The sequence below is a fragment of the Tetrahymena thermophila genome (genome assembly GCF_000189635.1).
Source record: "Tetrahymena thermophila SB210 genomic scaffold scf_8254010, whole genome shotgun sequence".
NCBI classification, from domain to species: Eukaryota; Ciliophora; class Oligohymenophorea; order Hymenostomatida; family Tetrahymenidae; genus Tetrahymena; species Tetrahymena thermophila.
In genome coordinates, this window is record NW_002476013.1 from 52610 (window position 1) to 69288 (window position 16679).

The 16679-nt window shown below is 20.0% G+C and overlaps 5 protein-coding genes across 5 annotated transcripts; all 5 read right to left on the reverse strand. All coding sequences in view use genetic code 6, as the record gives it.

Moving 5' to 3' along the window:
* Positions 1–1735: 1735 nt before the first annotated feature.
* TTHERM_00326710 (transmembrane protein, putative) lies at positions 1736–2569 on the reverse strand (the record flags this gene model as incomplete). Its single annotated transcript, XM_001026434.2, has 1 exon — positions 1736–2569. One exon carries the CDS (start codon positions 2567–2569, stop codon positions 1736–1738), a length of 834 nt encoding a protein of 277 aa, XP_001026434.2.
* Positions 2570–4172: 1603 nt separating this feature from the next.
* TTHERM_00326720 (small-conductance calcium-activated potassium channel protein) lies at positions 4173–6427 on the reverse strand (the record flags this gene model as incomplete). Its single annotated transcript, XM_001026435.3, has 5 exons — positions 4173–4526; positions 4665–4758; positions 4816–5163; positions 5216–5681; positions 5863–6427. The coding sequence occupies 5 exons, from the start codon at positions 6425–6427 to the stop codon at positions 4173–4175; spliced, it is 1827 nt and encodes a 608-aa protein (XP_001026435.2).
* A 1811-nt stretch (positions 6428–8238) lies between these two features.
* TTHERM_00326730 (hypothetical protein) lies at positions 8239–9954 on the reverse strand (the record flags this gene model as incomplete). Its single annotated transcript, XM_001026436.3, has 1 exon — positions 8239–9954. The coding sequence occupies exon 1, from the start codon at positions 9826–9828 to the stop codon at positions 8239–8241; it is 1590 nt and encodes a 529-aa protein (XP_001026436.3). The 5' UTR covers positions 9829–9954.
* A 1810-nt stretch (positions 9955–11764) lies between these two features.
* Positions 11765–13552, reverse strand: TTHERM_00326740 (hypothetical protein; the record flags this gene model as incomplete). The annotated part of the gene is made up of 1 exon (XM_001026437.3): positions 11765–13552. Exon 1 carries the CDS (start codon positions 13418–13420, stop codon positions 11765–11767), a length of 1656 nt encoding a protein of 551 aa, XP_001026437.1. The 5' UTR covers positions 13421–13552.
* Positions 13553–15548: 1996 nt separating this feature from the next.
* Positions 15549–15767, reverse strand: TTHERM_00326750 (hypothetical protein; the record flags this gene model as incomplete). Its single annotated transcript, XM_001026438.1, has 1 exon — positions 15549–15767. The coding sequence occupies one exon, from the start codon at positions 15765–15767 to the stop codon at positions 15549–15551; it is 219 nt and encodes a 72-aa protein (XP_001026438.1).
* Positions 15768–16679: the final 912 nt, after the last annotated feature.

Consider the following 16679-nt stretch of genomic DNA (forward strand, 5'->3'; position numbering starts at 1 on the left):
ATGAGAAGAAAAAGGCCATATATTTTAGAAGGTAACAAGGAGTTAGAGAATCACTAAAACCATCTGTACAATGTAATATTGTTTATATTTTTGATCAGAAACTTTCAAGGAGATGATGATAAATAGCACGAGCTCTGAAAGAAGGTTAAAGCCGAGCTTGATATTCATGTAAAACCAAAAAGTGCTTTGCTTATAGCCGTTTGTCAAGTAGTCAAACTATTGATTGAGAGCTTCTCTCTACTCTGGCTAGCGATTGTATTGGAAGTGGAAAACAGCAAAAGAATTGTACAAACTGAAAGTGTTACCTGCTAGTAAAAATAGCAAAAAGGCTATCTCACTGTATTTTTAAACTTAATTCATATGAGTTTATTTGCGCTCTCTTCTTTCACTTTAAGTTTAAGAGGCTGCTTGGAATATATTGAAATCGCTCCTCAATTTAGCTGATTTTTTTTATTTATTATTTTGGTATCTTTTTAAGTTTTTATTTGATATTTATTTTTTTACTTTTGATTATTTTTTTAAAAATTAACAGCTCGTTTCTGTATTTAAAGTCCGCAATTTATTTATTTATTGTCTGTTAATTTTTATAAATAAAAATATTAATATTCAGGATTCCTTGTTGAAGTACTCCGCATTAACTAGAGTGTGACTCATAAACCTAATAAAATTTCTCATTAATTTATAATTTACTTCCCTTTGCTATCAGACTTTATACATTTATTATGTCTTAGATTTTATTTATAAATTTAACTTATAAATAAATTCTAAATTTATAAAAAATAATTTAAAAGCTAATTTTTCAAAAAAATGAAATTAGCCAAAAATTTTTTTAATCAAAATTAATTTCTTATAAATAAAATAATTTGATAATTGAAAAATAAACAAAATAATTGGAGAGTTAATGAATGGCTCATAAAGATTATTTTATTTATTAAATTTAAATTTATTTATTTGAGATAAAATCATTTAATAATAATAAAATAAAGATAATGGAGGAGTTAATGATTCGTAAACATTATTTTATTTTTTAGATTTGCTAAAATTAGCCCTAATATTTTAAAGAACAAAAATAATGCGCAAAATATTTCTTATAAACTTTAATATATTTTTGCTTTGAAAGCTATTTCTTCATTTAATTTTATTTTCATCAAATTTATGGCATTTTATTTTAAATTTAACTTAAAAATTTGAGTAAAATCACTAAATTTGCAAAGAATAATTAAAAATAAGTAAGAATGAGATGAGTTCTTAAAAAATTATTTTAAATAATAACGAAATAATTTAATTCATTTGATTCTTATCTCAAAGTCTTTGATTAAATTTATTACTTAATATGAAAGTATTTTTTAAATTGAATAATAAAATATCACAAAAAACATATTAGAATTAAAATCATATAAAAAAAAGTAAAAAATTAGAAATTTCATTTAACTTTTTTATTTAAAATGTAAAAGTTTTTTATATTTAAACCTAGTTTATTTTAAAAAATTTACAATTTGTTAAATATTTTGAAGAAAATCAATTATAAATGACAACACGAAGTATAATTTTATATAGGGATTTATTCAATAAAAATGAAAAACTAGATCTTAAGCGAAAAATGTTTTGGTTGGCAGATGATATTAAATGAATACAAAAATTATACAAAAACACCAATTAATTATGAGAAGATATTTGAATTATTTTTTATTAGAATATAATTTTGTAATTATGATCAAACTATTCAATAGCTAATTCAAATTAGCTCTATAGTGTAGTCTTCAAGCTTTTATTTAAGAGGGTGCTTTGACAAGCTCCAAGTCTGGCAGAAATAATATGTCATGTTAACTGTGTGTAAAAGACACATGCTAAGTCCTAACAAATTAATCAAACCATAACTAACTCCTGATTAAACTGTAGTGCTACCTTCTTTTATGCAAAAAGAATTGTAAAATTAATCGTCATCAATGACTACATTTTTTTGATTGTCAACATAAACAGCTAAAACAATCATAAAGTACATTGATATCAAAGATCCTATGAAATTCATAAACTTAGAGGAAACATCAAATTTGTAAATTACAAGAGGAACTATCATTAAAGCTACAGCAGAAGAAACATAGACAACAGGTGATGTTTATTTGCAGTTCACTAAAAAGACTGATGCAATGATTGTTGTTGAAAGACCAAGAAGAAAGCAAGGAATGATTCTAGCCCATTAGTCCATATCTTTAATTTATGAAACAGATTCACCTTGATAAGGAGGATTATGAGGTTCATCAGAATGTTATTAACTCTATTTAAATTCACTAGGAATACTTTATCTATCTTGACTGCCTAACATTTGGGGATAATTTTGTTATTATTGATAGTGTTACTATTAGTATGGAGGTTGCTATTAGTAAGGAGGTTGCTATTAGTAAGGAGGTTGCTATTAGTAAGGAGGCTGCTATTAATAAGGAGGAGGCTATTAATAAGGCATTTATTATTAATGCTACTACTACTAATAAGGCTACTCTTAATACTAGTTTTAGATAATTTAAGGATCTTGCTCATTAGTATGTAAAGGCTATTGCAAATCTTGTGACATCTATATTAGAACTGATTTTCTTAAGTTTGATTTATCTTTTTAATATTTTTTTAGATATAAAAGTTGATTTTTTAATTGATTATGATTAAATTAGGAGAGAGAATATAAATTTTTAAGAAAATCCTTTATTAGCTTATAAAAAATTCAATAACAATGATAATACTAATAGTTAAAAACAAAGGAAGTGTAAGATTAATTCATTTTGTAAAAATTTAATATCTTTTTTCATCAAATCAAAACCGCATAAGCTTTCAACTTCACAATTTTTATAATTAACTCTGTTTCTGAAAATATAGATTATGTTTCTTGATTTTCTCAATCCTGCTCTAAATAGCTTAACTTTAGCCATTAAAAAAATAAATAATAAAAATTCTCAAACCATAATAAATATATTTTTTTTTGACAATCTTTAGATTGCACAATTATTTAAGATAAATCGTGATGAGTAAAGAGCCCCCTAAAACTTTAATATCTATTAGGTGGTATATCTTTTAAAAACCTTACTTATTTTCTCTTATAAATATTTTGTTTTTAATTAAACGTAGCTAATATTTTTAATTTAAATTTTTTTATTAATTTAATTTAATTTAAATTTATATAGCAAGATGCCATTCAAAATTCCGTCGTTTGTATGTCATTTATTATGAAATAGATTTTTTAGTTATTTATTAAAAAAATCTGAATTTTATACTTTATAAATAGAATAAAAATTAATAATTTAATTTATTATAATTTCAAAAATAAATAATTTTTTTTACATAAAAAATTTTAAATTTAGCTAAATTATCTGAAGTGGGGTAGCAAAAATAAATACAAGATTTTGGTGCAATTAATTTCTGTCGTGAAACATGTAATTTTGAACAATATAATAATTATATATATAAAATTTTCCTACTTAAATGAAAATATTTCTTAATGGAAATACATTTTAATTTAAAAATATTTAATATTACTTTTAGGATAATTTGAGCAAGTTTTTTTAAAGATTTAAAAATAAAAAAATAAACTTGCAAATAAATTTAAGATGTTTATAAACTAATATAATAACTGAAAATAAGAAGAAGAAAAACTTTTTGTCAGAATAAATATTTTAAATAATTCTTATTTAATTATTTTATGAATACCTAAATTATCTAATTAATTTATGAATACCTAAATTATCTAATTAATTTTTATTTAAACTAATTTAAAATTTTGTAAGAGATTGTTAAAAGTATATAAATAGTTATTTGATTATTATTATTTTATATTCTAACAAATGCTTTTTTTATATGTATGATAAATAAAATAGCTAAAAAAAATATTTTATTCCTACTTTATATATTAAAATTAGTATTTTTTTTATTAAGTTATTTTTTTCTTATGAATTATTTAAATTATAAATTAATTTCTTTTTTTAACAAATTAAATAATTTCATTTTGGAAGAAAATAAAATTGGCTTGTTCATTAACAAAAATGAAAAGTAAATAAATAAACAAGTTAATATATTTTAATAAATATTACTCAATTTAAAGTATAAATTAATAGCTAAAGCAATTAAATAAAGTTGGAAAATGCTTAATTATTATAAGTGAGTTTATTAGTTTTAAAGTCTTTTAGAATTCATTCATCAGTAAAAATATTTACCACATAATCAATTTTTTAATCTGAGAAATCTCTATAATTATTTGTTTAATCTTAATGTAACAACTTTTAGTTTGAACTAGGAATACATTCAATTTTAGGGGAATTATTTCTAGTTAAAAAATCTAAGTTTGTATCTATATTTTTTTCATTATTTTCATTGCTGCTTTTCATTTAGAGCACTGAATTTTTTGATAAATGTTTTGCATAATACTCTATTTACTATTTATCTATTTACAATTATTGCATCATTTAAATGTTTTTCATCAGCATTTCATTTTATTCTCTTTAAATTTACATTAAATCTTCATTCAAAAAGTCAAATTGCCTGCCCTTTTTACATACATTAAAAAAATTATTTTTTTTGGAACAAAACTCATTTGTAAAATAAATAAAATTTATTAATTTCAAATTATTTTAAAATTAATTATTTTCTGTATAAAATTAAAAAATTTAAAGATATATGCATACCATTTCTTCATTAATGTTGGTATCTACAATACTCTTATACGCTCTAAGTGCTTTCATAAATTTATTTAAGGCATCTCTAAGTTTCGATTGTAATCTTTTTTTTTTTAAAAAAAATCTAAATTTATAATTTTAATAAAGACTTTAATTTTACTCCTTCTTATGTTAACCTTAGAGCAATCCTTTTCTATTTGCAAGGCCTATTTTTGCAAGTATAGTTAAAGATCTGGCAGCATGATTTTTCATTAATTCCTTATAACGCAATCTCTATAGAACGGCGATAGATTTTTCCTCAAGAGTTGTTAATTCTAAAGTTTTACTTAAAGTAATTACCATCATAGAAACAATAAACACTCCCCAAATACAGACTAAAAATGTAATAAATCTCCCTAAACTAGTTTTAGCACAATAATCACCATAACCAAGGGTTGTCATAGTTACTAACATAACCCAAAGACTGTTCGAGAAGCTGTAAAGTAAAAGTTAACCATCAGTCTAGTTTCTATTTTTGAATTAATTAATTTTAAAAGTAACTTAAATAATAAATTAATTACCTGTATAAAGGAGCTTCGCATATTCTTATCATAAAACCAAAATATAAAATAGATATAATTAAAGCACTAATAATCAGAGCATATGGCTGTGTTTCCATAATTCCTTTAACAGTAAACAAATAATCAACTTCTACAGCATACATATTACAAACTCTTTATGTACGATTATTATACCAAACAGAACAAGTTAAAAGAGTTCTAACGATTAGCAAGACTCGCAAAAGCATTATCAGTAAAAATATTTCATTAAGATGATAGTAGGCTGTAGCTTAAGTAGGATCATTGAAAAAACTAAGACGAACTTACCATGTCCAAGGCATAGGATGCACAGCTGATATTATAATTTCTATGATCATCGACTTTAAATATCCAGAAGTAATTAAATTGGCTTTCTAAGAAATTGCTTATCTAGTTTTCAGCCATTCCAATTTAGCTTAATATCTAATAACAGTGAGAGTGATCATACCTATTTAAAATAATTTATTTATTTATTTTAACACATAAAAGGAAAATAAATATCCATAAATTTAATAATCTTTTTTTTCAGCTTATAAAAGAATCATTAAAAAAAAATTAATAAATATCTTTGAATTTAAATTATTTGTTAATTTCTAGCATTTATTTTTTTAGACTTTATAATAATTTACCAATTGTGAGTAGAAAAGTCATATAAAGTAAAGCTTTAGCAATAAATTCTTCTCTTGCATTAAATTCTAGGTCGTACTCTAAGACAGCAATAATTATTGATAGGACAGAAAATGAAGATATTGCTTGATCTATGAGAATAAATCTTGAATAATATGCCTTTGTTTTTCTACCATCTTCGAATCTACCCAATTAAATATTTTAATCTTCTTCAATTTGTATAAAATCTTAAATAGTTTATTTTAATTCAGCAGAAGCTTATTTCTTATCAAGATTTTGTTAGTCTAATTCTTAAATTTTGCTCTTTTCATTTTTTAAGTTTACTTCTTATGGAATTTAATTATTTTCATTGCCTTCTTATGAACTTTTTTATCCTCTGCTTAATTACATTTATTCACTACAGCCATCTGCACTCTATAAATATGCAAAGTGTGGTTTTTTATCAAATAGTTAATCTACTTGACTTCTTTTTTTTGATTGGCTAAAAAATGGATTAATAGGGATTCCTAGAGTACCTAAATTTCCTCCTCCCCCTTTTTTTCCTGACACTGCACTAACTCCTTACATTTTGCTAATATTAAAACATTAGAAATAATTAAAAATAAACTTCTACACAATTTTTGCTAGTTGCCTAAAACTGCAAAATGTTTTTTCAGCTAAAACAAATAGATTATGCTTAAAACATTTAAAATAATTCGAAAAAAGGATAATTTATGTAATTTATTTTCTTAAAATCTTTAAAAATTACTTGCTTTCTGATGCTGTTTTTTGGTTCCTAAGTCTACTTACTTTTAATAATTGAAAATTTGGTTATTTACTTGCTACTTTTTATTTCTTTTTTGTAAGTTTAATATGAATTAAAACTGAAAATAGTATTAATAATTTTTACAAATATTAAAATTGGATTAAACAAACATTAAAGTAATTTATATAAGTCAGCTGATTAGTTCTGCATATTTAAAAACAATATTATAATATTAAAAGTTTCAATGATTATTGAAAGAGATTTCTATAAAAACTAATTCAATTAGTTCTCTTTAACCAGTATTTAGTTCGTTAATAGTTGGCTAGGTACGAAGCTGCAATAAATTCAATATTTACCCATGATCATATTAATTAAAGATTTCTATTAATTATTTTTTAACTCTCTTTTATCCTAAATATTACTAAAAGACTGGTATTTTTTTAATATAATGGATATTTATCTGTTATTATTAACGTTTTATACAAATACTAAATTCAAAAAATAGTTACTAAATTTCTTATATATTCATGCAGTAATTAAATAAATTTTTACTTTACATTTTTAAATTTAGAAATTTGATTTTAATAAATTGGAAAAAATAAAATTGATAAAATAAAAATTTATTATTTATTTTTAATTAATTTTTAACATAGTATAAAAAAATTATTTTAGAAATCAATTAAATATTGTAATAAATAAATAAATATTAATAAAAAGCAGAAAATTATGGAGTACCTTTATTGAATTATTAACATCTAATTAAATATGTTTTGGAACTTTAATTTGATTTTAAAAATTGTAATTATTTTAATTTTACAAAATTTATTTATGATTTAATTTATATTAAAATTTAAATATCATTAGGACTTTTTATTAATAAAATAAAGAAAATAAATTTAAACAATTTTTTAAAAAAGGTAAAATTTAATTTTAATTTAAATTTTTAATTAATATCTAAATTATATAAAAGAAACAAACTTACTTTTAGCAATAAATAAAATACATATAAAATAATTAGAATTAATTAATTGTTCATTTTTATATAAAAATAAAAAAATATTTTAATTAATAATCTAATTATATTCACACATGCACATGATATTAATTATATATATTTTAAATTAACTTTAGATGATAATTTTAATTTCTGAATGAATATCCAAATAGATATTTTAACAATAAAAAACATATAAAATATTTAGAATCAATTAATTATTCAATTTTATATTTAAATAAAAATTTAAAACATGCACTACTATTAATTATACTTTTTTAAATTATCTTTAGATAATAATTTAGTAAACAAAAAAAATATGTAAAATATTAATAATTCATTAATCAAGTATCACATTTTATATTTTAATAAAAATTTAAATATTTGAAGTAATAGTCTTATGATATTCACACATGATAATCGTTCAATTTAATATATCTTCAATTATAAATTTAACTAATTAATTAACCTTAGATACTAATTAAACATTTATTATTATTTTAATACCTGTTAATCATCTAATTAATTTTGTAAATCAGAAACACAAAAATATTTAGAAATAGAATTTGAGACAATATGAAAAGCTATATCTATTATTTTTTGAATATATTTATAAATTTAATTTGTTTTATTTATACTTCAATTATTTAACTATTTAAAATAGTGTTAAATATCATTTAGTTTATTTTTTATTAAGTTTAGGATTTTCTACTTGTATTAAATTGTTTAATTATCTGCTTATTAATGTTTTTAATTTAGTAGACGAATTTCTTCTTGATAGAATTTTTAGAATTAGTTGAATATATAATCATAGTGTAAACTATCAGGATGAGTTTCTTAAGCCTTTTGATTATTTTATTGACCTAGAATACTTAAGTTTAATTTTTAATCAAACTGATTAACATTCATTTCAATCAAACTTTTATTTCGATCTATGTAATAATTAAAATTTTCTTCTGTTTTCATTTTCTTTGCCGTATTTTCTTCTAATAATTTATAGTTGCTCATATCTTTTTATAGTTAGGGCTCACTTTAACTTGAACTATTATTCATAACTGACATATTTCGTTTTTAATTGATTATTATCTTTTTGTTATCTTTGGCTTATTTAACTCCTCCTGACTATCCTTAATATGTTAATAGAGGTGGTTAAGGATAGTTTTGCTTTTCAAAACTAACTTCATTATTCAATTATTATTGTTAATCTATAAATTATTTATTCCCAAACTAATTTAATTCTTAATTAGTTTTTTATACTTTATCATTTTTTTGGTGTTCATCACTACTTGATTTATTATTTTATTTTTTTTACTCATTGCATTTTTTTGGCCTTTAATTAGAAATATTAAAATCTTCATCATAGTAGGAATTTTCTTCAAAAGAACTGGTTAGTATATCAGAGCTCATTTCATATTCAAAATTTTACTCAAATGTAGCAGTATTTTAATCAAGGTTTAGATGTTTATTTTTATTGTAAGCATTATCCTCATCAAATTCATAATTAGAATTTGAATTAGTTTTTTAAGTTTTAATCCTTTCACTTCTTCTTATTTATTCTTCTTAATTTATGTCTTGATTTTTATTTTATTTAACATTTTCACATTATAAATATAATCTTTAAGCATTTGTTTTATATTCTAATATTGTCTTAAATTACTATTAAGCATCATCAGGCAATTCATCTGGTAATTAAATTGTAGTTTTTTAGTTATTGTCAAATGTGGTTTTATACAATAGATTAATTTCTTCTTTTGATTATCCTTTTTCCAAAAGTTCAAAATCGACTTAATTATCAACAAGCTTATCCTCTTTCTAAGCGTTTTGTAGATAGTTTAATTATTTTTTTTCTTTTTTTTCATAATAAAAATGAACAATTACAAATCTCTTTTCATAATTATTTTTAACAACTCTAGCCAATAGATTGTTTCTCTATTTTTATCTGCATTAGACATATCTTAAATCATCTAAAGATCTAATTTAACAACTACTCTAACACATAGTGCTAAAATCATAAAGCAACTCTTTCTTTATTTTTTATAGATCTAATTGAGTTTCATTTCCATAATATAAAAATACCAAGTCTTCTTTGTAATCAAAATTAGGTTTTTATCGTAGGACCCTTAAATTTTTATAGCAATTTTAAGAAATTTCTTGATAAAATTATAAGATCTATTCTTTGCTTTGATTAGGATCGAATCTTCTAAGATCAAAATCTTACAATCTGTTCATTTTTTTGCTTATTGTAAATATTTGGTATTATTTTAATTTTTTATGTGAAATTATATTTTCTTATATTTTCTTTTCCTCTCTCTAATTTACTAAAAAATTTATTTGTTTTTTTTTTTTTCTTTTTATGATTTTTTTATGATTTTTCTTTTCTTTTGAATAATAAAATCAAAAATTTTTTATTAATTACGCATTATATATTTAATTAGAATATTTCATAATCTTCTAACAAATTATAAAATCTAATTATTAGTAACTTTTTTGATATCAAGCAAGCAAATTTAAAAAAATAAATAGCTCTCAACATAAATTGATCAATAAATTAGTAAACTAAATATTTTAAAGATAATGAAGATAAAACTAAAGCTTAATTATAGACACAATTTATGATTCAGTATAAAAAAATAATAAGTAAATTGCAAACTAAAATAATTCTTGATTGTAAGAATTAAGTTTCTAAGGTGTTGTTTAAATCATTACAATTAATCTATCTAAATATTATTTTGAATCTTCTTATAAAAAATTATTTTTTAGAATCTAATAAATTTTATTTGATTAACCAATAAGTTTTTAGCCTATTTATAAATTATAAAATTTTATGTATTTTAATTCTATTAAATTTTCTCAAATTGTTATTTTTTAAAAAAAAGTAAAAATTTAATGTGATTTGTATCAATTTTCCAATATTTAAAAATGAATTAAAATTGATTTTTTTTATTTTAAAACTTTTTTTTATGATTAGACTTATTTATTTTTTTCATTAATCCAAAAAAAATTGATAAAATAAAGAAAGCTAAATTTTAGTAGGAATTTTTTCTTTTTCTTTTTTAACGTTAATTCTAAAATTATTTTTCTCAAGTTATTATCATCTTTTTTATTTTTAAATATGATATAAATCAAAATTAATTACATATTTTTTTTAATGTCCATATTTATTTTTTATCTTTAAACAATCTTTTTTTTCTTTAAATTTATTAAAATCTGAGCTCATTTTTAAACTTAAAATCTTAGAATTTTTGTGCTTCTTTAATTCGATAAAATAAATTAAAAATTATTTTTTAAATTTACTGATTGTGCTTGAAATACTTAAATTTTTACTTTTACGTGATCTATTATAATAAAATTATACATAATCTCTATCTATTTTATTTATTTTATATAAAATTTATTTATGACTATCTATTTTGGTATATTTAATTTCATTCAAATTAAGAAACTAAATTCACAAATATAAATAAAAGATTCTAAAAAATGATTAATCATTCTATTTTAAATTAAAATCAAAGTTAATATTTTTATTTAATATAATTTAAATTAAATACTGGGTTTGAAAAATTGATAATAAAACCTTTAAAAATATAATTAATATGAAGACTAAAATTTCATTCAATACCTTTATTAAAAAAACAAAATTCTTTCATACTTTTTATAAATTAATCTTTATAAACAAATTTATAAATGAATAATGATGATGTTTTCTATTAAATAAAAACAATAGATTTTTATTATGAAAGTGAAATTAATTAAATCAAAATTGCTTAATTAATAATTCATTTATTGTCATCATATTTTATTTTTAAAAATATGTCAATTATTTGATAGAATTGTTAAGAAGTATTAAAAAAATGCTTATTGATATTAAATCTGCATTAAAAAATACAAATTAAATAAAATTTTTATATTTATACATACAACCTAATTCAATTTTATTTTTCTTAATTATCTTAAATTCATTCAAATTTTTAATAAAAAAGTAAAAAAAATCTTGAAGAGTAAAAAAACAATAAAACCATAGTTTGTTTGCAGTTCAAATTATTAATTAATATTAGCAGCCCAGATTACTTTGTAAAATACATTTGCCATGAATTTATTTCTTATTACAAAAATAATGGGTTGCGATAATATCATTTCTTAGACGAAAAAAAGTATTATCTTTTTTTCAATCTAATTAAATTCGCTCTTGCTATTCTTCCTCTATTTTAATTGATGGTTATTCTTCATATTAAATTTTCTTTTCAATTGAAGCAGAGTATTTAAAACCATTAGCTCTTAACTAATTTAATTCCTATTTTACTAAAAAAGATCTGAGCTGCAAGTACATATCTTCAAAATATAAAGCTTTATATCTTTCAGAATCTAGCTGATTGGTCAGATCGCTGACTTTTCTTTTTAAACTATTTAATTATTCTGCTTATTGTCTTTCTTTTTATGTTTATGACTAATTCAAGTTAGAGCTATTCATAAAAGAATTATTCAATTACTAACTTTAGCTTTATGATTGCTATTAATTTTGCGAAGAGAACTTATCCATAAACTAAACTTTTTTACAAGACTATTCTAACTATTCTTTTTTTATTTTTTTATAGCTATTTTACATTTACAGGCTCTGATTTAGAGAGGTGCATGGGCTGGATGAATTTGAGAATAAATAAGATTAATTCTATTGTATTTGAGAAGGTTTATTTTTTTAGCATGTTTCGAATTTAGTTTAATTTTAAAAAGATTAATTAGAGAGAACTTTTTAATACATTTCTTATGAGCGAGTTTTAGTAACTTACTATCGAGAATTTTAAGCTACACTTTATTGTTTATTTTCAGACGCACTTTATTCTTTATTATCAGACACACTTTATTATTGCTTATCTTAAGATACACTTTATTGCTTATTTTAAGACGCACCTTATAGCTTATTTTCAGATTTCATAGGAGTGCTACTTTCAGAAATTTATTCAGAGGTATTATTTTCTTCCTTCATATTTAATTAATCTTCTAAACCCTTATTAGAGTTTTATTTGTTTTTATCTGCTCGTTTAAATTTTTGTCTTAATTTTCTTCTGTATTAGGTCCTTTACTCTACATAATTAGAATCTACATTTTCTGCTTTCATATCATTCTCTGTATAGCTTTCACTTAATTTATGTATGCTCTTTTCTATTTTTTTCTATAATCTCCTCTCTAGTTTTCTCTATTTATTTTAATCATATTCTTTTTTATAAGCTAACCTAGGGTACTTTTCTTTTTTGTAGTAGTGTATCAACACATAAGGGTAGAAGCTTTAATATTCTTGATTCAAACTAGAATTTTCTAAAACTCTAATTACTCTTATTCCAGTTGAATGATATTCTCTCAAATATCCATCAAAATACTAAAAATTCCCAATTATTGAAATGCCCTAGCTGATTCTAGGATCATTTTTTATACCATTCATCAATTAAATCGCTTTGCCCATATTTGATATAATTCCTCTTTATACAACAAACCCTTACCCAATCTGGAATGTTTCATTTACAGGCATAAAATCAAACACTTTAAGCTAAGTATTTTAAATCAAATTGAGTAATTATCTATACTCTTTTAAGTAAATTTACTCTAATTAGCTTTGATCTAATAATGTTGCTTCATCATAATTTAAATGAATCGATTTTTTTTCTACTATTTAATCAGATAAACAATTTTGTGCATCTTTTTCAGGCTGAATTACATCCTAATCTGGTTTAGATGCATCCTATATTTTTTAAGTCTCCTCCTCCATTTAGACATGATTTTCTAAATTTTAAGGTGCTTAAACCTCGCAATTTTAGTCTAATGTTTCCATTTCCTTAAAATTTTGTTTCTTTAGAAATTTTACAAAATATAATTTTTTAATCAATCTGTCTGTTTAAAGTAATATAAAAAAACTTTAATAATTGGAAGAGATTTCTTTTTTTTTAGTTAATGTGAAAAATGAATACAACGTATATATTATACCAAATATATAATTAATTAATTAATTTAACTAAAAGACTTTATTTAAAAGCAATCAAAATAAATCAAATTTCTTTTTTAGGTAAAAATTCAATATTAGAATAAGTTAATATTTTAAAATCTATACTATAAATCAGCAAAAATTTAATAATAAATTATATTTTATTTTAGTAAGATTCCCATTTTGATATTTAATAAAAAGAATATCTTTCCACCAAATATTCTTAAAAATATCTTTTTTATTAATTTAAATTAATATCCATTAATTTCTTGATGATATCTTATCTATCATTTTCACAATTTTTCAAGACATTAAGTAAAAAAAAAAAATGAAAATTCTTTAATACTTTAAAAATTAAAAATTAAAAATTAATAATAATTTTATTATATATAGTAAGATGCAATAAAGAAATTTGATCAGGTTAATATTTAATTATTAAATTATAGCAAAATATTTGATTTTCATTTTTTTATTTAAATATTCTAAAATAATTAGAGTTTTTTTATTAAATTTATTATTTCATTTAAATAGAATTTTTTTTACACCTTTAAAATCAACAAAATAGCTTTGAATAAAAATGAGGTCCTATCAAATTAAAAATGATTTTTGCTCATAATAAACTAAAAAAACTAATATTTAACAATATATTATTATTTAATTAATTTTTTTTTTGTGATTATTTTCAACATTTTATTTCTATTTATTATGACAAGTATTTTATAAAAAAATTATTATACAAATTTTAACTTGCTAATTTATGTAAAATTAGCTTCATAAATGAAATTCATAAATAAATTTTATGAGTATTTCCATAATTATTTACTTATATATTTATATATTAGCTAATAATAAAGGATTTTATTTTAAATATTTAAAATGTTATTGTTGTCACTTATTTTTTCCTATGATTTTTCTTTAAAAACGAGTTTTTATATAAAACAAAAATAAATGAAAAAAATATTTTATATATTTACCAAGCATATTCTAACAATATTTCTTTTAAGATTTTTTAGAATAATTATTTTCTATGTCAAAGCAAATTATTCATTTTTAAAGATTTTGATAAATATTTGACTTAAATCAGATATTTTTTTTATTTTAAAAAAATTCAAGTCTAATAAGAATTTTGTTTAAAATTATTAAAACTTATTATTTTCAAATCTATTTTTATTAATGCTATTTATAAACTAAAATGAAAAATGATTTTATAAAATATTCTTATAGCTATTTTATTTAACCCACAATTTATAATATTAGTACTTGAACATGATCTAAAATTTATTACTTATAGGTAAGCATACTATAAATAATTAATAAGATTTAAATAAATTTTTTAAATTATTACGTTTTAGATAAATCTTAATAGTATTATTTTTTAACTAAATTGAAGGTTTATCGTTATTCATTTATATTAATAACTCTTTAAATTGTTTTTTAATGCAATTAAATCATAGATAATGCTCCTGTTACATTTTATTTTATATTGTTTTTGCAAGTTAAACATGGATACTTTTTATTGATTTTAGATTTGAAAGAAATTTAATAGAAAGATAATTTTAGTTAGAGGATTATATATTATGATACAATAATTCAAAGAATTTATATATAAAATGAATAACATTTTTTTGAAAATTTTTTCAATCAATAAATTGTAATATAAAATTAAAATAGTACTTTCTTGACATCTTTTTTTCTATGAAAAAATTTGTTAGTAGTCTTCTTTGAACGCATATTATTAATTTAGCTGCTATTACGTTATGGCATTATTATTGCATCATACTTTTTTCATCAAATTTTTTCTAATTAAGTTTTTGAATTAAAATCAAAAGAATATTGTGTGATCGATATGCACTTAAAGTATTTAAATATGAATATTTTATAGAATAAAATGCAAATTAATGCTATAAAATATTTAAAAATTTTCATAGTTTATTATTTTAATTTTTACTCAAAAACTCTTTTAAAATTAATTTATAATTCAATTCTCCCTTTTTGACTTTGAATTACTCCATTTAAACCAAAAATAATAAACAACATTTCTTGAAAACCAGGACAGTATTTGTTTTTAGTTAGAGTTTTTTTAAAATTAAAATTATTCTTATTCATATTTTTTGTTATTTAAATAGTTTTAACATTTCGTACAGTAATTTTAGTCATCAGTGAGCTCATTTTTGACATAAATAATGAGCTTTATCATCTTTTTAGTTAAAAATAAGTTTATTTTATGCAAAATATATCAAAGGATTAATTATCTTTTAAAAAATAAGAAAATCAAAAAAATAAATTTTGGGAGAATTAGAGTAAGAAAATAGATCAATTAATAATATCAAAATTCTAATAATTTTATAACTGAGGGGTATTTCAATTCATAAAATAATCGAAAAGCAAAATTTAATTAATTAATTAAATAGGATTCAAGGGTATCAACAGATGAAGGTTGTTAATATTATTTTTTAAACTATTAACTAGTTCGAATAAATGAACTATTTTTAATTTTATTTTACTAGTAAAATAAATGCGATGTATATTAATTTATCAAACAAAAAATGAGATATTTTTTTAACTTTCTTACTCGATATAATAAATACCAATCAATATCTTAAATTCATGAATAAATTTAAGTATTTTTATTTCGTTTTTTATTTGAATTTAACTTATAAATAAATAAACATGTTGAACCTGTTTAACAATGAAATAAGCTTAAACCATTAGCATTTGTACCTAAGTAAAAAATTGGTTTTTGTAGTATTTAATTTATCTTAATTATTCTAAATCACATAGAAAAGATTGACATATTTATTTATTTTTTTCAAAAATGTAAATTTGTTTAATCAAAATATCTTGATCGCCTTAATTACAATTTTGTTCGAGAAGGAAGAAAATCTATATATTTAAAAATAGTACAAACAAATAATTTGATTAATTTCAAAGCCAACCTTAGGCTACATACTACTTAATTTACAGTATAAGTAATACTGTTTTATAAAATTCTATGTAAATTTTTAATGAAGTATAAATACTTCAAACAAAAAATTACAATACATTATAAAATAAATAAAAGAAATATCTAATTTTAGAAAATATTTCACTAAAAATTCTTTAAATTAAT